General features: G+C 49.4%; 10 protein-coding genes across 10 annotated transcripts; 5 read left to right on the top strand and 5 right to left on the bottom strand.

The window, feature by feature from the left end:
• Nucleotides 1-295: 295 nt before the first annotated feature.
• FPOAC1_008381 (uncharacterized protein) lies at nt 296-2,985 on the top strand (the record flags this gene model as incomplete). Its single annotated transcript, XM_044852825.1, has 5 exons — nt 296-469; nt 522-537; nt 597-878; nt 930-997; nt 1,042-2,985. 5 exons carry the CDS (start codon nt 296-298, stop codon nt 2,983-2,985), a joined length of 2,484 nt encoding a protein of 827 aa, XP_044705495.1.
• A 184-nt stretch (nt 2,986-3,169) lies between these two features.
• Nucleotides 3,170-4,012, bottom strand: FPOAC1_008382 (uncharacterized protein; the record flags this gene model as incomplete). Its single annotated transcript, XM_044852826.1, has 4 exons — nt 3,170-3,505; nt 3,558-3,593; nt 3,640-3,736; nt 3,825-4,012. 4 exons carry the CDS (start codon nt 4,010-4,012, stop codon nt 3,170-3,172), a joined length of 657 nt encoding a protein of 218 aa, XP_044705496.1.
• A 585-nt stretch (nt 4,013-4,597) lies between these two features.
• TOA2 (Transcription initiation factor IIA small chain (TFIIA 13.5 kDa subunit)) lies at nt 4,598-5,071 on the bottom strand (the record flags this gene model as incomplete). Its single annotated transcript, XM_044852827.1, has 3 exons — nt 4,598-4,750; nt 4,818-4,965; nt 5,025-5,071. 3 exons carry the CDS (start codon nt 5,069-5,071, stop codon nt 4,598-4,600), a joined length of 348 nt encoding a protein of 115 aa, XP_044705497.1.
• A 492-nt stretch (nt 5,072-5,563) lies between these two features.
• Nucleotides 5,564-6,216, top strand: VMA16 (H(+)-transporting V0 sector ATPase subunit c''; the record flags this gene model as incomplete). Its single annotated transcript, XM_044852828.1, has 3 exons — nt 5,564-5,688; nt 5,740-6,048; nt 6,105-6,216. 3 exons carry the CDS (start codon nt 5,564-5,566, stop codon nt 6,214-6,216), a joined length of 546 nt encoding a protein of 181 aa, XP_044705498.1.
• A 340-nt stretch (nt 6,217-6,556) lies between these two features.
• On the bottom strand, nt 6,557-8,659 carry FPOAC1_008385 (uncharacterized protein; the record flags this gene model as incomplete). The annotated part of the gene is made up of 3 exons (XM_044852829.1): nt 6,557-8,214; nt 8,262-8,340; nt 8,390-8,659. 3 exons carry the CDS (start codon nt 8,657-8,659, stop codon nt 6,557-6,559), a joined length of 2,007 nt encoding a protein of 668 aa, XP_044705499.1.
• A 350-nt stretch (nt 8,660-9,009) lies between these two features.
• Nucleotides 9,010-9,596, top strand: FPOAC1_008386 (uncharacterized protein; the record flags this gene model as incomplete). Its single annotated transcript, XM_044852830.1, has 2 exons — nt 9,010-9,220; nt 9,274-9,596. 2 exons carry the CDS (start codon nt 9,010-9,012, stop codon nt 9,594-9,596), a joined length of 534 nt encoding a protein of 177 aa, XP_044705500.1.
• Nucleotides 9,597-9,606: 10 nt separating this feature from the next.
• FPOAC1_008387 (uncharacterized protein) lies at nt 9,607-10,766 on the bottom strand (the record flags this gene model as incomplete). Its single annotated transcript, XM_044852831.1, has 3 exons — nt 9,607-10,275; nt 10,323-10,648; nt 10,703-10,766. The coding sequence occupies 3 exons, from the start codon at nt 10,764-10,766 to the stop codon at nt 9,607-9,609; spliced, it is 1,059 nt and encodes a 352-aa protein (XP_044705501.1).
• Nucleotides 10,767-11,317: 551 nt separating this feature from the next.
• On the top strand, nt 11,318-16,117 carry NTE1 (phosphatidylcholine and lysophosphatidylcholine phospholipase; the record flags this gene model as incomplete). Its single annotated transcript, XM_044852832.1, has 3 exons — nt 11,318-11,610; nt 11,661-14,572; nt 14,757-16,117. 3 exons carry the CDS (start codon nt 11,318-11,320, stop codon nt 16,115-16,117), a joined length of 4,566 nt encoding a protein of 1,521 aa, XP_044705502.1.
• A 628-nt stretch (nt 16,118-16,745) lies between these two features.
• On the top strand, nt 16,746-17,090 carry FPOAC1_008389 (uncharacterized protein; the record flags this gene model as incomplete). The annotated part of the gene is made up of 1 exon (XM_044852833.1): nt 16,746-17,090. One exon carries the CDS (start codon nt 16,746-16,748, stop codon nt 17,088-17,090), a length of 345 nt encoding a protein of 114 aa, XP_044705503.1.
• Nucleotides 17,091-17,313: 223 nt separating this feature from the next.
• On the bottom strand, nt 17,314-18,864 carry FPOAC1_008390 (uncharacterized protein; the record flags this gene model as incomplete). The annotated part of the gene is made up of 2 exons (XM_044852834.1): nt 17,314-18,761; nt 18,816-18,864. The coding sequence occupies 2 exons, from the start codon at nt 18,862-18,864 to the stop codon at nt 17,314-17,316; spliced, it is 1,497 nt and encodes a 498-aa protein (XP_044705504.1).
• Nucleotides 18,865-20,024: the final 1,160 nt, after the last annotated feature.

A 20,024-nucleotide genomic window follows, 5' to 3' on the forward strand; every position in this document is an offset into this window, starting at 1 on the left:
GAAAGTCGGTTGAGACGCGACGCTGCAACCACTAAACGCGGGTTTGTGGCTACTAGTCTAGAGCTTAAGCCACATATTAGTGTCAGCCTCCCTACTGGCCATTCCATAGGTACTAAGGTAGTAGGTAGTTACCTATGACACCCTTCCATAGAACAAACTTGACACAAGAGAACTCTCATAGTAGAAACGACGCTTTTGTTCGCCTTGATAGCATCTTTAACTCCTCGATTCCCGGTTCCAAGTTGTGCGACTTCAGAACTATCCGCTGAGCGACAATGGTCCCCTTGTCCGAACCATGAACGTGCGACAATCATCCTTCAGCTTGGCCCCTCCTGGTCCTGAGAGACGTCCCTCAGTAGTATCACGTCTATCATCCGTCTTTTCCAATGCAGATCGAGAAGCGGGGAACGCTACATCTACAGGGGCGGGCCTCATAGAGGAGGAGATTGCCGAGATTAAGAGATATGAAGTGAGTCGGATATGCGCCAGACGTGCCGTCTCCACGCTAACCAATGGGCTAGGACTTTACGACAATAGGTATGCGCATCTCAAGACCGACCACGAATGACGATCCTCAATACTAATATACGTGGCAGACTGGGTTCAAGACGCCGCTCGCGAGCAAGCAAAGCGTAAGGTGCGGAGGAAGCAAGCAGCCGGCCTCTATGATAAAGGACAACCTGGCTGGCGATATCAGCTATGGAGGAGTTATGATGCGGCGCAAGCCTGGATTGTGGTTACCATCATTGGTGTTGCGATTGGGTTGAACGCGGCGCTTCTGAACATCATCACAGAATGGCTTTCCGATGTTAAGATGGGTTACTGCGAGACTGGGTTCTATCTAAACGAGAACTTTTGCTGTTGGGGGGAAGAGAATGGTATACTATTGTCCTTGCAATAGGTTGTTCGACGACACTAACAGGAAACAGGATGCGATCAATGGCATAGGTGGACAGGTTTCGAGCCTTTGAATTATTTTGTATACTTTGTCTTTGCGGTAAGTTGTCGTTTTTCCCAATGCGCCAGCATCTAACGATATAGACCCTATTTGCTTGTGTCGCTGGCACCTTAGTCAAGTCGTTTGCCCCATATGCCGCTGGTTCGGGTATTTCTGAGATCAAGTGTATTATTGCCGGGTTCGTTATGAAAGGTTTCCTTGGCTGGTGGACTCTTATCATCAAATCCATCTGTCTACCTCTGGCCATCGCATCTGGCCTGTCGGTTGGTAAAGAAGGTCCCAGTGTACACTACGCCGTGTGTACGGGAAATGTCATCTCCCGACTCTTCGACAAGTATAAGCGCAATGCTTCCAAGACTAGGGAGTTCTTGAGCGCATCAGCCGCCGCCGGCGTTGCTGTTGCTTTCGGCAGTCCTATCGGCGGCGTTCTCTTTTCTCTTGAGGAGATGTCCAACCAGTTTCCTCTCAAGACTCTTTGGCGCAGTTACTTCTGCGCCTTGGTGGCGACGGCTGTCCTTGCTGCTATGAATCCCTTCCGAACCGGTCAGCTGGTCATGTTCCAGGTCGAGTATAAAAACGACTGGCATTTCTTTGAGTTGCTTTTCTACGTCTTGATTGGTATCTTTGGGGGTCTCTATGGAGCCTTTGTGATCAAGTGGAATTTGCGGGTTCAATCTTTCCGTAAGAGGTATTTGAAGGATTATGCCGTCCTCGAGGCAACTCTGTTAGCAGCTGGTACTGCTATTATTGCTTACCCCAATGCTTTTTTGAGGATCGACATGACGGAGAGTATGGAGATGCTCTTCTCCGAATGCGGTCATGGAGAATCATACCATGGCCTCTGCGAACCTGATAAGCGGTGGTGGAACATCACATCACTGTTCCTGGCTACCTTCCTGCGACTATTCCTTGTCATCCTGTCTTATGGATGCAAGGTCCCGGCCGGTATCTTTGTTCCTTCCATGGCGATTGGCGCATCCTTTGGAAGAATGGTTGGTATCATTGTCCAGGCTATTCACGAGGCCAATCCCACCAGTGTTTTCTTCTCCGCATGCAAGCCAGACGAGCCTTGTATCACGCCCGGCACGTATGCTCTACTTGGCGCTGCCGCCGCGCTGAGTGGTATCATGCATATCACAATTTCTGTAGTGGTCATTATGTTTGAGCTCACAGGTGCTCTCAATTATATTCTCCCAACAATGATTGTTGTCGGAGTCACAAAGGCTGTCAGCGAGTTGTTTGGTAAGGGAGGTATTGCCGATAGGATGATATGGTTCAGCGGGATGCCGTTCCTTGACAGTAAAGAGGAGCACAACTTTGGCGTGCCCGTTTCGGCAGTCATGAGAACCTCGGTTGTGTCAATGCCCGTTAATGGACTCACTCTGGGTGAAGTCCAGCGTCTTCTCGCCGACGATCGATATCAAGGCTTCCCTGTAGTCGAAGATAAGCACACCAAGGTTCTTATCGGCTACATCGGCAGTATAGAGTTGCGCTATGCTATCGACAAAATGAGTCGAACGTCACCTTTGTCCGAGACATCAAAGTGTACATTTGCACCATCATCGTCAAATTTGTCAACCACGTCTCTCCATGGCGACTCATCGCATTCATCAACCCTCGACTTCAGCCGATATGTCGATTCAACGCCCGTCACAGCTCACCCGAGATTGCCCCTCGAAACCGTCATGGAGTTGTTCCAAAAGATCGGTCCTCGTGTTATCCTCATAGAATACCATGGCAAGCTCACCGGTCTCGTGACAGTCAAGGATTGTCTGAGATATCAGTTCAAGGTTGAAGCAGCCGAGAACCCCAAGGATAACCACCGTATCGAAGAAGGACAAGAGCAACTGTGGAACCTGCTCCTTAGAGCCGGCAACTGGTTCTCTTGCAGAGTTTCCAGATACTCCGGTGGTCGGATACGCTTAAGTAGCACCTCTGGCGACGAACGACCTCTAGGCAGGGGTCAGATTTTAGACGGTGACGAAGAAGTACTGGACGAAGGCGTCGAGCTGGAGAGCCGACGATAAATGTACGATTATATGCTTACCAGAGCTTGTGATATTTAACCTATAGAGATGCACATGATACGCTGGCGTTTTGGGCCTCGAATCTATTACTTTTATGTAGCTAAACACTTTTACCTAACCAAATAAGCTACATGTCTTGACATACATCATGTTTATGCGAACTTGAGTCGCTCATAGAGCAATACTATCGTGACCTCTCATCCGACACTCTTCCTAAATCAATGACATCTTCATCATCGTCCCTTCTCTGCTCTTCTTCATCTTCTGTTGGAATAGGCACATAACTTGGTCCCTCAGCCGCGGCAGCAGCACCAGCATCCTTTGTCTCATCTTTTCGCCCTACAATAACATTGCCTGCAACAAGGAGCGCAGCGCCAGCCCACCACAGCGGCGGCAAAACCTCTGAGAAGATCAAAGCCCCCAGAAGAGCAGTAACCATGAAGTTGGTCGAAGTGTTTAGAATGGATACCTGCGTAGTAGATGTGCCTCGTGCAAGAGCTTGAGTGAAGAGTGTCCACATCTAAGACCGTGAGTAATTGCTATATCAGTATGAGATTATGGATATAACTTACCACACCATTGAATGTGAGGTTGAGGACAAAGAATGTCTATTAGGGTTAGTACAAGGTTAATCGACAGCCGAGAAGAACATACACCTCGGACTAGATATTCGATAATATCCTTATGAGAAGAAAGACCCATAAGGCTAGCGATACTATTGGATAGATTCGTAGTAAGTTGTGTAGTTGTCCTGGAGCAATGATTAGCCAAAGTGCCTATTGTGAATACGAAATGCCCTCTCAAGAGCTGCAATGTGTTCCACATCTTCCAAGACTTACAATTTGGCAAAGACACCATTGAAAGCTGCGCAGGCACCACTAGCAACAGCAAAGAACATCCATTGCGACCGTAGGCTCCAATTACTAGGCATCGGCATTGTAGAAGCTGGTTCACTCTTCGATGAACAAGTAGGAGATTGTTCAGTTCCTGAAGCTGCTGCTGCTGCTGTTTGGCGTTTACGAACCATGGTTACCGGACAGTTCGGAAGCTTTCCTAGCTTGGTGATGAGATCGTAACGGCCCCTGATGATGATGATTGAGGGACTTGGCAGGCTTGTTAGAGGCTGGGGAGTGGTCTTTTAGTGGGGGACAGGCCCCGGTTGAGAGGCGCTCTAAGGAACAAGCCTTATCACTCAAATCTGGGGAAATGAATAAAGATGCCACAAGCGACTTCAAATTTAGAGCTTAATTATTAAAGCAAAAACAAATCAAAGCCAAAATATCATTCTCAAGGTATACCTGTGTTGACGATACGTTCAACGAGCCTGCCTTGCGTGTGCTGAGCTAAGTATCTTGTGCCCACCACCACCATCAATATTGCGTCCCTGTTGTGAAAAGAATAGTCATATCCGAGACGCCACCCAATGCTAATAAACCAATCTTTCGGTAGTTGCCCAATCTTTGACCGTTGTATACCCGCATCTTCGTAGCTCATAATCTGCGATCGTTGGTCGTGAGACCTGTTCATCCCATCCTTGCCTTTTGGCCCTCGCTTCTTCTCCTCTGGGGATTTCGAAACAGTCTATGGTGTATCGTGCCGCATTTCCAGTTGTCTATTGGCCTTCACCAGGCTTCTTAGCGTTGCAGCTGACAATCTTGACCTTGTTCGCGGTGATTGACTGGCTTCCGCTGTCCATCTTGAAGGTCACATTCTTGATCAAGAAGGTCCAAACCTCATCGCAAAACCGGTATGTATCGAGGCTTCCCTGTGCAGGCAATGATGGTAAGTACTGTTTTAAACAAGAGCGCCGAACATCGGAGCTATGTGCTCACCTTAAACTGGAGACGGGCCTTGACATTCTTCTGGAGCGCTTCGGTGATGGCTTGATCGAAGTTGCCCAGAATCTTCATGGCAAGCTGGGGGTTAATACGTTCTTCGCTAATAAGATCATCAAGTGTGTCTGTCAAAGCAAGACCAATGCTGGAAGGAACCATGTTAGTTAAGCTGTCGCAAAGCAGCGTACGGCAGTTTCGCAATACCTGCTTCGTCGGTACAGCTCGTAGAAGGACTGTGCTCCGGTGGCCATGGTTTCGAGTTGATTTTGCGAGTATAGAAATGTGTCTGGTTAATCAATTGTAATTTGGCTTTGGATGGTTAATTGTTTGTCAAGGACAAGGTTCTTGAGATATGACTGCCTGTGGAGGGAGTCGCAGGCAGCGGGAATGACTAAGCGGTTCGCACCGCCACAGATCAGCCTCGCATCATGTGACGTCGGTACAGTTTCATGCTTGCTGGACACGCATCGCCTCTAGCTTCAAGGTAGGACCTCTAAACAGGAGCTCCTAGAAAGCTCAATAAGCCCACCTTCATCCGTCGCCCGTCGTCATCAACAAATCAACCCCCCGGATCGTCGATACCACAATCAAACCACCGTCGCAATGAGTTTATACTATGGAGTGGGCAGCATTGGGTCGTTTTTGACCATCGTTGGAGGCTGTACGCGATACCCATCCCCAAGAGGCGTTGTATAGTTGGAGATTTGGTGTACTTTTGCTGACTATGACGCCGCGGTATAGATATGCTCTTCACCGGCAGCGGTGAGTCCTTCGATGTCGGCGCGTTCCTCGAAGCCGTTTCGCCTTATACTTGGGCTACACTGGGCATCGCGCTTTGTATCGGTCTCTCTGTTGTTGGTGCTGCATGGTGCGTATACCCTCATCGATTTGATACACTGCTCTAACGTCAATTCCTCAGGGGTATCTTCATTACCGGCTCATCGATTCTCGGTGGTGGTGTTAAGGCCCCCCGTATCCGAACCAAGAATTTGATCTCCATTATCTTCTGTGAGGTCGTCGCCATCTACGGCGTCATCATGGCCATCGTCTTTTCCCAAAAGGTCGAAAACGTTGGAGGCGCTGAGCTTTACAGCGCCGAATCTTACTACACTGGATATGCCCTCTTCTGGTCAGGTATCACTGTCGGCATGTGCAACCTCATCTGCGGTGTTGCCGTTGGTATCAACGGAAGTGGTGCTGCTCTGGCCGATGCTGCCGATCCCTCTCTGTACGTGATCTATCCTACGACGCCGCATGTGGCCCTCCCCTCTAATATTTCTACAGCTTCGTCAAGATCCTGGTCATCGAGATCTTTAGCTCAGTACTGGGCTTGTTCGGTCTTATCATCGGCCTCCTGGTTTCCAGCAAGGCCCCTGCCTTTGGCGAGAAGAAATAAACCCACCACCCGCATTAGAAATCCATCGAGTCCGGCAGCCTTGCTGTCGGCATCATCATTTGTGTTCCAAAAGAGACGGAGCGCGTGCATGCATTGCGCCAATAATACTTGGTCAGGCGTTTGGAAGATTGGCTCGGGAGGACGTGTTTTGACTGTATCAGTATCAGTACCAGTATCATTTGAAGACGAAGGTGTATATCACGATGTGAGATTTGAATTATATGTTACTCAAGATTAGGATGTCATCAAGGCCTCTGCATTGTATGATTCGATCGATTGCAAGTTATCATGACGCTGAATACGTGTGTGCCTTTTCGACTTTTATTATCATTGCTGTTTCCTAAGCAGCTTGGACGGCATTCAACAGCAGGACCTTAACTTTTGAACCCTTCTCCAGCTTACCCTTCCCACTGGGCAGTACAACTAAGGCGTTGGCTGACCTCATACTGCCCACCTTGGAACTTCGTTGGCCGCCTGTGCTTGTTGCTGAAAGGAGGCCGTCCTTGCCAACCGTCACCACAGCACGGTGATACTCGGGCCTAGGGTCCAGAGGAAAATCGTGCGAGATAACGGCTGGAACTCTTGGGAGGCCTGTAGTAGAGGCACCAGATAGCTTGTGGAGTGATGGAAGCACAAACAGGTGAAAAGTAACTAAAGCAGATGCCGGGTTACCAGGTAGCGAAAATATAGTTTTGGTAACCCGCTGTCCTGAGTTGTCCTTAACAGGGACAGTAGCAAAGGTAGTCGGCTTTCCAGGCTTCATGGCGACTCGACCAAAGTGGATCGTGCCACCCAGAGAACGCTCGATCGTCGGCTTGAGAAGATCCAACTCTCCCATGGACACGCCGCCAGTAGTAATGAGTAGGTCTGCGCGACGAAGTCCATCGCGAAGGGTCTCTTCCAGTGTGCCGGGCTTGTCGCTGGCAATACCCAAATCCACCACCTCATAACCCCATTCTCTGGTGGCAGACATCAGAGTGATCCGGTTTGTGTCGCGGACTTCTCCCAGCTTCAAATCTCCCGGACGATTGTACTCGACAATCTCATCGCCTGTCGAAAGAACGGCTACCACTGGGCGTCGGTATATCTTGGCCTTTGAAACCCCTACGGACGCGAGAAGACCAATCTCGCCACCTACACCACTGATGGTCTCGCCCTTGTTAAGAATAACGGTGCCTTCCTTGACATCACTGCCGACTTCGCGGATGTTCTCGCCCTCCTTAACGCCCTCCACTTGAATTTCCACCTCCTTCTCCTCCTTTCCGTCATCTGACATGGTTTTGATTACGGTATCTTCTACCATAACCACAGTAGTGGCACCTGGGGGCAAAGGGGCACCAGTAGTAATTCTTGCCAGCTCTCCTTCCTTTAAGGCACCAATCTCCCCAGGCGCTGCGTGTGAAATGGCTGTAACAGGGAATATCCCTTTCAGCTGGCCATCCTTGGGGGCTACAACAGCATAGCCATCGACGATACTGGCACGGAAAGCAGGCACGTTCTCTTTGGCTTCTATGTTCTCGGCCAGAACTGAGTTCACAATTGACTGATCGACTGGAGCAGTAACAACATCGGGTCCAGGGGTATGCTGGTTGATCAATGCCAGTGCTTCTTCAACTGGAAGCATGGGATATGGTGATTCCCGGTATCGACGAGAAGGTCCGAGTGCAGGGTCGTTGGATAGAATAGTCCCAGGCTTTGTATGTCTGACAAGATTCCCATGATTGTGCCCATGCCTGTGGCCGTGATGATGATGACCGCATCCATGGCCAGTGGCTGGGGGCTGATTGTTCGTACTTGAAATGCCAGCTTCGGCCTCCAGTTTCTTAACTCCTCCAGAGTGAATGGCTCTGGAATTGCCACCTGCTGCTTGGATACATGCATGAGGTAGTGTCTTGATAATCGCCTGAAGGTTCTCCTTGGCGCCCTTGGGCGAGCCAGGTAGGGTGACGATGATGGTTGAGTTACGCACTCCAGCGGCTGGACGAGACATCATTGCAACTTTTTACTGTTAGTTTCAGTCAATGATAACAGCAATGGCCACTCACACGGCGTGACTGTAAGAGACGCAGCTAGCATGCCATGCACGAGGCCTGGTGCTTGTTTGTGCAATAGAGGGGTCACTGCCTGAACGAAAGATTAAATCCATTCGCCTCGCCTCTTGAATGGGACTTACCTCAGGAGTAGAATCTCCAGTTGCAAAACCAGTTCCGCCAGTTGTAACAACGAGGTTGATGCTATCCGGGCCATCAGTCCAGGCCGTTATCTGGCGTTGAATTGCAAGTATATCATCAGTGACAATTTTTGTATCATAAACTTCCCATTTTCCTTCTCCCTCACCTTTCAGCACCTGTGTGAGTATAGGACCTGAAGCATCAGCAGAGGCATCTTTAGCTGCTGTCGTTGAGACAATAAGAAGAGCTGCCTTTAAAGGACCGGAAGCCATGGTCGTAGTGGATATTGGTGTGAGAATATTATTATCCACAGCTAAAACGTTTATTGATCAAAATGACTGAACATGCAGGTCCCAATGAAAAGACAACAGATAAAAAGTTATGGTGAGCTTTTAACTAATAAATAATGATTGACTTCATCAACTGATAGCAGCGGGGAAGTGAGCTCTCAGTTGCTGCGGCCCCACTAACCCGATGGTGGAACTTATTCACTCCGAATGTCGTTAACTTCACGGACATGGAACCCAAATTCTTCATCCAGTCACAAGCTTTTGTTTACTTGATTCCTCAACTACAACCATCATCAGTAATACGACACATTCTCTTCTTGAAGTCTTTCAAAATGGTGCGCATAAAAGAGAGATATCTTCTCGTCAACATCGTTTATCCGCCCGACCTTGCAAAGGCTGCAGAATCAAATTTGCCAGTCTCGGTTCTTCATCACCAGCCAACTATCGAAAAGCTGACTGCTGGCGCTCTAATCAAGGGTATCAGAGCTGAAGTCGCGTCATTATACGGTGACTATGGATCTGGAGCATTAAATACCTGTTCTGGTGAGTAACGCATGGCAATCTCTCAGCGCGTCGCATTACTGACATGGCTTTAGTGAAATACCTTTCGTTGGCAACCTCAACTTTTATTCTCAAATGTTCAAGAGCTCACTTTCAAATTCTGTGGTCCACATTGACCTTTATGGATCATGTTCCCGTGAAAAACGGTAGGCCGTGCATCTTCCGTGTTGTGCGCGTCAGTGGAACAATTCGCAAAGCTGAAGAGGAGGCTATTCGCCAGGCAAAGAGGCTCATTCTCGCCGCTCAAGAAGATACTGGTCCCGAATCTTCGTTCAGTTCGTTGCGTAACCAGGAAGAGATGGTCCTCGACATCAACGACGCGTCAAGCGACGAGGAAATGGACGATGCGGATGACTGAAGGGGTATCATTACTTTCTGACTACTTTGATCCCACTATCTTTGGGTACTGTCATGTCACCAAAATCAGGATCCATGCCACCTGTCGGTGCAGGAGCTGGTTGTGATTGCTCCATCTCCATGGCCTGTTCTTCCTGGATGCGAGCCTGTTCTTCTTCGGCCTCACGCTCCATTTGATCATATTCCACTTTTTGGTCGACCCAGCGCTCTTGAATATCCTGCACCTCCAACATGGACGATTCGTTCCTCATTGCAACTGCCCAGACTGTATCGTTGGCTCCTTCAGCACCACCAAAGACGTATCCGCCAGCACGGTCAATGACTCGAAGAATGTGCATCATGCTCTTCTTGTTCTCGACAGCCAATACCTCATAGCGCACCAGGCCATAGTTCTCGATCAATTCCGCGATCGCCTCGTTGAGCTTCCCAAACTTCTCACTCCTCAAAGCGGGCGACTCGGTCTCGAGATGGGGTGTCAAGTATGTAAGGTCGTCCACGTCTGTGTAGTAGTCGAGGTTGAAAGGTAGTTCGTCGTAGTCGGCGACTTTGTCGATCTTGGAGAGGATGTTTATGTGTGGCATATCCATCTGGATCATCGCGCGAAGGGAGAGGAGGACGTTCGATACGTATAGCGACGGCTGCGTGAGACAGAAGGAATCGGAGAGGTGGACACAAACAAGCTGTCAACGGTCAGTCAGTGCAATCTCAAACAGCGGATGCGACCAACCCTGAATCCGATTTTTTGGAGCTTATAGAATATGTTCCGCAAAGAGTTGTGGTGTGTATATAATTCCACCTGCCCTGGGCAGTCGAAGAGAATGTAGTCTTCGCTGAACTCTTTCAATCCTTCTTCCAACCATTCGAAGTTGTGTTCCAACTCTTCCAAGGCATACAATATGCCACCATTGGGACCTAGTTTATCATCTTTCATAATCTCCTCGAGCTTAATCAGATTGCGGATGTCGAGTGCTGCAGGGTAATTTGTATGATCGTTGGCAGGATCGAGATTGACTACAGAACAGGCTCGCCCAATGGCGCCCAAGAACTGGTGCACTTGATCGGTCAGCTACACTGTAGTGAGCGAAATGTTTGTGTTAAACTACTCACTGCCATCGCAATATGTACTCTTTCCGCAGCCCGGGCTACCGAGAACGAGTTGCGCGAAAGGCATCTTGAGAGCTATCGCAAGATGTCGTTAAGCTCAAGAGCACATGATCAAACAGGAAACAAAGTTGTGAATAGCGGTAGCTTGGTGGGACAGAAGACTTTTACCGTCTGCTTCCTGCACCAAAAATCACGATATTCTGTTTATAATAGCTTGGACGGTTGACGTAAAATAGAATATTATTCAGGCCCAAATGTCGAAAGCAATAAAAAGTGACGGCACAAACGGATAGTAGCCCCTCTCTATCAACTCCACTGCCCTGGACTTATGCCCGTCCGGAACAAATTCAGCGGCCTCAGTCACTGAACCCTCAGTGAGGTGGGGTAGTATCATCCAGCCAATCCTCGGCTCCCAAGCTCCCCTGTAGCTCCGCACTCGATCACAAGCTAAAAGCTTGCGCGCGCAGGAAATGCAGTCACGCTTTCTTTTTTTCCTTTCCCATGTTCTTAAAACCTCGTCACCTCCAAATTCTCCCTTCCTCCAAACTCCCTCCGCTTCCACGCGGTTCTTTTCTACAGGATGCAACGCTATGATGCCCAGCATTCTCATCATCAGCCATGGCATCTGATCCGTCAAATGCCGCTCAAATGGCAGGCGACGTCGCTGAGACTGTCGCCCATGCCCTCAGCTTCAGCAGCTCCCCTCCCTCCGCGATGAGCACAATGCCTGCCATCACCGTCCATGAGCCTTACACTTGGTTTGGCCTCTTTGGATGGCTGATTCTATCTATCTTGCACATTACATCGACCATCCTTTATTGGGTGATCCGGATTGCGACTATCAATGTCCCTTCCTTTTTATTCCACTTGTTCTCCACAAGCTGGACCGTCACAATGAATGCTACCACGCTGTATGTCGTCCGATGTACTCTGTTGGCCTTGAACTCTAACAGTCATGTAGCATGTTCATCATGGCAGCTGTCGTGTCGGCCGTCAGTTGGGTTGTGAGGTATCGCATCCTCAACATGTACTCTCGTCTGCCTCCAGAGCCTCAGCGCAAAGAGCCGGAGATCGACCTTTTCCCAGACACTCACGAGGGTGGTTCTAAGTCGGGCTTGGCAAACTATCTGGACGAGTTCTTGAGTGCAATCAAGATCTTTGGCTACCTGGAGCGACCTGTCTTCCACGAGTTGACTAGAAGCATGCAGACGCGGAAACTCATTGCTGGCGAAACCATCAACCTTGAAGAGGAAAAAGGCTTCTGCATTGTCGTCGACGGATTGGTTGAGATCTTTGTCAAGTCAAACCGAAGCCCACGCGCCGCCGCCGCCTCTCGAGGACACCTTGATCTGGATTCGTCCGATGAAGATGATGACGCTCCCGGCCAGCAGACATATCAGCTTTTGACAGAAGTTCGCAATGGAGCCCCCATGTCGTCGCTGTTCTCTATCATGTCTCTTTTTACAGAGGATGTTGGACTGCGGCCAAACGAAGAAAACGAGGATCCTTCTTTGCATCCCGCCAAAAGTAGTGGCCTTCGCCATCCGACTTTTGAGAAGCCGATTGATGTGTCTATGCCCGGCACGCCTCAACATCACGATGGCTTTGAAGCAGACGAGAAGAAGCCCGAGGGCCTTGGTGTTTCTGGTATGGAAAGTGAACACGCTTCCATTCCACCAATCTCACTGGATGGCCCCACTCCCCCTCCTCCCCGGCCCACCAGGCCGCCTATGCCATCTAGAGCAACATCCGGCTCGGCGCATCCAGACATTATTGCGCGCGCAACTGTTGATACTACGATTGCTATCATTCCTGCGAGTGCTTTCAGGAGACTTATCAAGATATATCCCAAGGCTACTGCACACATCGTCCACGTCATTCTCTCCAGATTCCAGAGAGTCACTCTTGCACAGGCTTTCAACTATTTGGGCTTGACCAGTGAGGTGCTGCAGACGGAGAAGAGCATGATTAAGTATACCGTGTGTCAGCTCCCCAACATCTTACGAGGTGATGCCCTGGAGCGCCTCAAGGAGAAGTTCAAACGGGAGCGTGAGCGTAGCGAGGAGGAAGATGACACGAAGGGCATTGCACTTCACAACTCGGCATCTACTCACCGGCGACGGTCTAGCACCGGACTGCGGAAGGAGGCCATGTTGCAGTCAATGACAAAACTGAGAGGAACTTCAGTTGTCACTAGTACTATCGCGCCACCTCGTGAGCGAGCATCGCCCCATACCCCGAGTCCTGGAGACTTGCTGTCTAATACACAGTTGTCCGGCCGTGGGACCTCGCGCGTTTCTCCAACAGATCAACGAGCTGTCTCGGGAGCTTCAATCAGAAGGCAAGGTGTCAATCCAAAGGATGATCGGTTTTTCAACGATCCATTCGACTCGAGGAGGCTGGGTCGCATGACGTTGGATCCACGAGAAACTGTCGATGAAGACAACCTATTCCGCGCCTCCATCCTGGAATGCATGTTCAAGACACTCGGACTGGATACCAATGGAAGTGTGTCCCGCGAGCCGGAGTCTATGGAGGGCTCCCCCAAACTGGTTTCGGTCGATCATCGGCGGTCGAGATTTTACAACCAGAACAATGCCTTCGGTTTCATGCCTCCCTACGATGGCTCCGTTGATGGCGAGACGGAATCGGTGACATCAAACGGGACGGCCCTGCACGCTCCTGTCAGCGCCCACAACCTTGCTAACGATATGAAAGACGAGGTTGAGATTGTGTTTTTCCCCAAGGGTTCAGTTCTTGTGGAACAGGGCGAGCGAAACCCTGGTCTGTACTATGTTGTTGATGGGTTCCTAGACATTGGCACGAGCAGCGAGGGTGATGCTCACAACATCCTCAAGTCTAGCGGGTTTGGCAAATCGCAGCAAGATCCATCATCGCCTGATCCGTCTGACATGGGATCGTTCCCCAATTTGGCAAGGACTGAAGCTGCACGAGATCAAGCCGAAGTCGAGACACAACAGTCTACGTCAAAGAAGCCCCGTCGCAGCATTGCCTTGGTTAAACCCGGTGGACTCGCTGGCTACATCGGGAGTGTTTCTTCATACCGATCTTTTATCGACGTGGTGGCCAAGACTGATGTGTATGTGGGCTTTTTGCCTCGTGCTTCACTTGAGCGCATCGTAGACCGCTATCCAATCGTTCTCCTCACGATGGCCAAGCGATTGACCAATATTCTGCCACGCTTGATCCTGCACATTGACTTTGCTCTGGAATGGGTTCAAGTCAATGCTGGCCAGGTCCTCTTTCATGAAGCCGATGAAAGCGAAGCCATTTATATCGTTCTCAATGGGCGCTTGCGTCTGGTCCAAGAACGCAAGGGTGGCAGTGGTGGTGTCACCGCTCTAGCTGAGTATGGTCAAGGTGACAGTGTCGGTGAACTCGAGGTGCTTACGGAGACCGTTCGCCCAGGCACTTTGCACGCTATTCGAGACACGGAGTTGGTGAAATTCCCTCGCACGTTGTTCAACAGCTTGGCACAGGAACACCCGAACATCACGATCAAGATTTCAAAGATCATCGCATCCAGAATGAGGGCAATTGTTGATGACACATCCAAGTTCTCCTCCAAGGACGCCAGTGCCAGCCCCAAGACATTGATGCGAAAGTCGAACATGAATCTTCGAACAGTGGCTATCCTTCCTGTCACGGCTGGCGTACCTGTTGTTGAGTTTGGAAATCGTCTCATGAACGCACTCGCTCAAGTTGGCCCAGCAAATGGTGCCACTTCCCTCAACCAGGCTGCTATTCTCAACCATCTTGGCAAGCATGCCTTCAACAAGATGGGAAAGCTCAGGCTCTCTCAATATCTTGCCGACTTGGAAGAGAAATACGGCCTGGTTGTTTATGTTGCAGGTAAGCAGCGACTTTTCTGTTTTATTCTTCAGCCACCCCTTTCATGATGATAAAATCACACATAGACTCCAGAGGCAAAGCCGATGTTGGTTCTATAACTCTAATTTTTTCCTGACTATGCCACATTACAACACATTTTTGAACTATCGTATGGGCGCTGTAAGCTGACATTGTGGTTCACTAGATACCAATGTCAACTCCCCATGGACGCAGACTTGTATCACGCAAGCAGATAGTATTCTCCTAGTGGGCCTTGCAGAAGGATCACCGGCAATTGGTGAGTACGAGCGCTTCATGCTTGGCATGAAGTCTACGGCTAGAAAGGTTCTGGTTTTACTGCATGCCGAACGTTATTCTCGGCCTGGTCTCACCCGGGCTTGGCTCCAGAATCGCATGTGGATTAATGGAGGTCATTGTCACATCCAGATGGCCTTTAGGACAAACCAGATGCCAGTGCATCCTCCGAAGAAACTGGGCCAAGCACTCAAGGAGCGTGTGCAGGTGTTACAGGCCGAGATACAGAAATACACCTCCCGTAAGGTGCATCATACTCCGTACTATTCGCCCGATTCGCCTTTCAAGGGTGATTTCCACCGCCTGGCACGACGGCTGTGTGGCAAATCAATTGGACTTGTACTTGGCGGAGGCGGTGCACGAGGTATCACCCAGATCGGTATCATCCGCGCCATGGAAGAAGCCGGAATTCCTATTGATCTAGTGGGAGGAACTTCAATCGGTGCCTTTGTTGGAGCCCTGTATGCTCGCCATGCGGATGTTGTGCCCATGTTTGGATTCGCCAAAAAGTTTGCTGGTCGCATGGCCAGTCTTTGGCGTTTTGCTCTGGATTTGACCTATCCTTCCGCGTCGTACACTACGGGACACGAGTTCAACCGCGGCATTTTCAAAGCGCTCGGTGACACCCAAATGGAAGACTTCTGGCTTGAGTACTACTGCAACACAACTAACATCAGTAAGAGTCGTGCGGAGTTTCATACCAGTGGTTATGCCTGGAGGTATATCCGTGCCTCCATGTCCCTTGCCGGTTTGCTTCCACCTCTGTGCGACGAGGGCAGTATGCTACTTGATGGTGGCTACATTGACAATTTGACTGTGTCGCACATGAAGGGCCTTGGAGTTGACATAATCTTTGCTATCGACGTAGGTGCCTTGGATGATGATACACCGCAAACATATGGTGACTCGCTGTCTGGAGCGTGGGCGTTTGTCAATCGATGGAATCCGTTCTCGTCTCACCCAAACCCTCCAACTCTTGCGGAGATCCAGGGACGACTAGCATATGTGTCGAGTGTTGATGCTCTGGAACGTGCCAAGACGATGGCGGGATGCATCTACATGCGACCGCCGATTGACGACTATGGAACGCTCGATTTCCACAAGTTTGATGAACTGTACCAGCTGGGATACAAGTATGGACAAGAGTTTTTCAACAAGATGAAAGAGCAAGGAGTCTTGCCCTTGGTAGAAGAGACGGAGGCTAAGAAGGCGCTTAGACGCACAATGGCACCGCGACGAGCGAGTATATGATTTTGTGTTTTTTATTATTAGTAGTAAATCTGACTTGGTGTATTTCGTACTAGAGTAGATAGCAGTGTCTGTTCTCTAGAATAGAAGCCCGATCTAGACAATCATCTGCTCACCGATTTTAAGTCACCTGATGGGTCTTGGTACTGCAGAATTACGTGAAGATGCATTTTGGGTATGAAGAATTGCTTTGTTTGAGTACGCCAGGTCTGCCCAGGGCAGAACGTGAGGGGAGATGACGATATGGGTGACATCATTTGGGACTTCTCCTTCGAATTGGACCCTGGCACGTAACCCCAGGGCACGTCACCCCCAACTTGGCACCCCTGTCAATGTCAAGCTTTTGAGTTGACGATGGAGCAATGACATTCGCCCCGGGTAGTTATGCAATCTGGCAGCGGCAGCGGGGACAGAGTTCAACGGTTTGCTTTTTGGGGATCTTTTGCAACTTTATTATACCCGTGAGATTTGCTCCTTTTCTATCTTTCCCCAGTTCGAGCTACATACAAAGCCACTCTGAAAAGATATGGTACGACATATGGTCAAGGCCTGCCTTTAACAACATACTATTATTCATCATAGACAACTTTCTACAAAACCAACTCTTCACTATCTCACAACTACCATCACCATGGGACGACGAGATACCTACTCTGAACCTCCTCGAGGCCACCGACAATCTCGTCGACAACAACCCGAGGCTCGTCGTGAACACAAGCAGTTCCAAAAAGAGAGAGGCTTTGACTGGACACCAGGCCTTGTCCTCGCCCTCATAGGCGCTGTCACCTTTCTGAGCAAAGACTTTGAGAAGTACAAGCAGAGGCACGAATGGCGCAATGAAGAGTCCCAGGACAACGGAAGCAGAGATGATGGCAGAGGAAGGAGGAGGTATCGATCAAGCAGTCGACGTCCAGACTACTACGAGGATGATGACGATTATTATTACGATCGGCGTAGCAGAGGATACAGTCGTTGAGGATAATATGATTGCATTATGATTGTAACGAAATACATGGATATGGTAAACACGGGGGGGGCACGGGGGAAACAAACTTAAGGAGCATATGGAATGGCTGCATTTTAGATTCGCGTTACAGTAGCATCAGCACATGCAAATACACAGAGACAGACCACTTTTTGACATATTGCTTGCTCTTGGATATCTAAGTCGTTTTCTAATTACAAGTCTAACCATCTCTTTACGCCTTCTTTGCAATCTCGGCCTCGGCCGTCTCAACCAAGATGTCAAACATGCGCTGAACGTGCTCTTCCTCCACCTTGGTCACACCAGTACAAACACGAATAGCAACTTTGTCATTCACAACAGTGGATGTAAGATAGAACTCGCCTGCCGCGTTGATGGCCTCATACACCGCCTCGGTACGGTCGTTCATCTCCTGCTCGTCTACACCATTGACTCTAACCGTGATGAGACCGAACCGCGCAGGCGTAAAGATGGTGAAGATGTCTCTACGAGATGCAAGCTTGGTCTCAAGACTCTCGCCAAGCTCGACACCGTGGCGGATGTGCTTCTGAAGGCCGCTGATGCCAAAGCTTCGCATGACGAACCATAGCTTGAGAGAGCGGAAGCGTCGACCAAGAGGGATCTGCCAGTCACGGTAGTCGGTGACGAGCTCATCGTCGCTGAACTGGTTGCGTAGATAGGGTGGCTTGATGCTGAGAGCTTGGATCAGCCATGCGCGACGGCGTACCCAGACGGCAGAGCAGTCAAAGGTAGTGAGCAACCACTTGTGGGGGTTGAAGCTGAAGGAGTGGAACGATGAGAATGCCTTGGGTAGATGGTGGTTCTCCTCGAGAACGAGGGCCGAGCCTGCATAAGCAGCGTCGACATGAACCCAGACATCCTGGGGCGTGTCAAAGGTTGGCTTGAGAGCTTGGACGATACCCTCAAAATCATCGACAGCGCAGACGTCTGTGGTTCCAAGTGTGGCAGTCATGAAAAAGGGCTCCAGGCCACGAGATCGTAGGTTCTCGATGGTGGCGGCAACAGCCTTCCCCTTGAGTGCAAAGCCGTCGGCCTCGAAGACGGGGATAGTGGCGAAACGGATGCCGAGAACCTGGGCGGCTTTCTTGGTGCTCGAGTGTGTGCCTGAACTTCCGAGAGCGACAAGCTTGCTACGGTGGTTCCAGAGGGCATCTTCCTTTTCTTCACTATCATCAGGGAGGTGAGCAGTCACGGCAGCGAGGTACTTTTCCCTCGCAGCACACATGTTAGTGAGGATAGCCTCACTAGCACTTCCATGGATGACACCTCCTCCGTGAGTAGAACCGCCACTGAGATAGCACTCTGGAAGACCCAATGCCTGCGCAAGCCAGTCCATGACAATGGTCTCAAGCTCGGTGACGGCAGGACTGCAGATCCAGTTGAAGTGGGCGCCGTTGAAAGCATTGGAGTACATCTCAGCCAGGGCAGAAGGATAACTGGTGGAGCAGGGGAAGAAGGCCATGAAGCGAGGGCTGGACCAGTGGGTTATACCGGGGAAGATCTTGGACTGGATGTCATGATGGATAGCTGACCAAGGCTCGGGGTCCATGGGGGGAGCGGAGGGGAGAAGGGGACGAAGATAGCCTGGTTTGACATTTGAGACAACGCGATGGTCGGCGACATTTTCATGATAATCGGTTACTGTAGTGAAGTTTTATCAGTATGAGTTGTGACTCGAATGAGGGTATGACTTACTCTCGTCAATGGCAGCTTTGGCAGCCTCGCGGAATTCCTGAGCGTCCATGGTATGGTATGAGGAGATGGTTATAAAGTATGAGAGAGGGATATATATATATATGAGATGAGTTCAAGACTAAATGAGAGTTATTGAGGTTGTGAATGAAAGGCTGAAAAGCAAACGTTGCTCGTATTTATATCAAATATGGTATATATGAAAAAGAAGAGAATCGATCAATACCAGAGGTCCAGTTCAAGTAAAGAATAATAGTTAGTGTCCATTCCCATTGTGAATTCTGGAGTTTAGCCTCCCCCGCCCAATTCATTCACTCAACCGAGGGTGGTTTTTTTTTTTTTTGACTGTCTCCCATCTTTTCTCTACTGAGTTTAGTCTGGGTTGTCTCCAACTATTGTTTGACTTGACCTTATTTCCGGGGGCGAGTTTTCAATTCTTGGCCCGTGTTTAATATTGTTCTACCTTTGGAAGAATTGTTCTTGTTTGCTTAATTACGAAGACTAACTAATAGTCTCTAGTTAGTGATTGGGTTACAGTGGGAAAAGGCTGGTAAGTTTTACTGGGCAAACATGGCTTCGGGATTGGGTCGGATCTAAAGTTCTTGGTATTGTTCCATGCATGAGGGCTGACTTGAACAGCAAACAGACATAATTTTGTGTTATTAGAAGACGAGCTTAATTTTGTTTATTTTAATAGTTTTGGGGATTTATTATGCCATAATCAAGGGATCTATGTATCCTATCGTGACCAAAAGATATCGACTCAAGATATGCTTTTCATTTGTGTCAGTCAATTATTCTTGTCGAGAATCATCTCAACGGTATCAAAACCTTGCAACGCCACCAAACCAATGAACAATACCAAGGTTGTAACGCTGGGATCAGCCTTACCGTAAACCTCCTGCCGATCTTTTTGTCTAGTCTGGTATGATGCTCAGCCAAGACTGACTAGATACGGATATGTCCTAAAATCACATTTCTCGATTCTCTTTGTCTTTTGGATAAGAAGTTGTGCCATCTTGTATTGTTTCGTCGACACCGCTCTTGAGGCTGAGACTTGGTTCATGTCTAGTATTACGCCGTCCAGAGAACAATAGCTCGCTTCTTCGCTTCGCGACGTCATGGTCTGTGTGTTTTACCGGTATGCTGGTTAACGGGTTATAGGTGGTGTTGTTATCTTTGTTCTACAATTGTTCTCCTAAGAGTGGGCGG

The sequence above is a fragment of the Fusarium poae genome, chromosome 3 (assembly GCF_019609905.1).
Source record: "Fusarium poae strain DAOMC 252244 chromosome 3, whole genome shotgun sequence".
NCBI lineage: Eukaryota > Fungi > Ascomycota > Sordariomycetes > Hypocreales > Nectriaceae > Fusarium > Fusarium poae.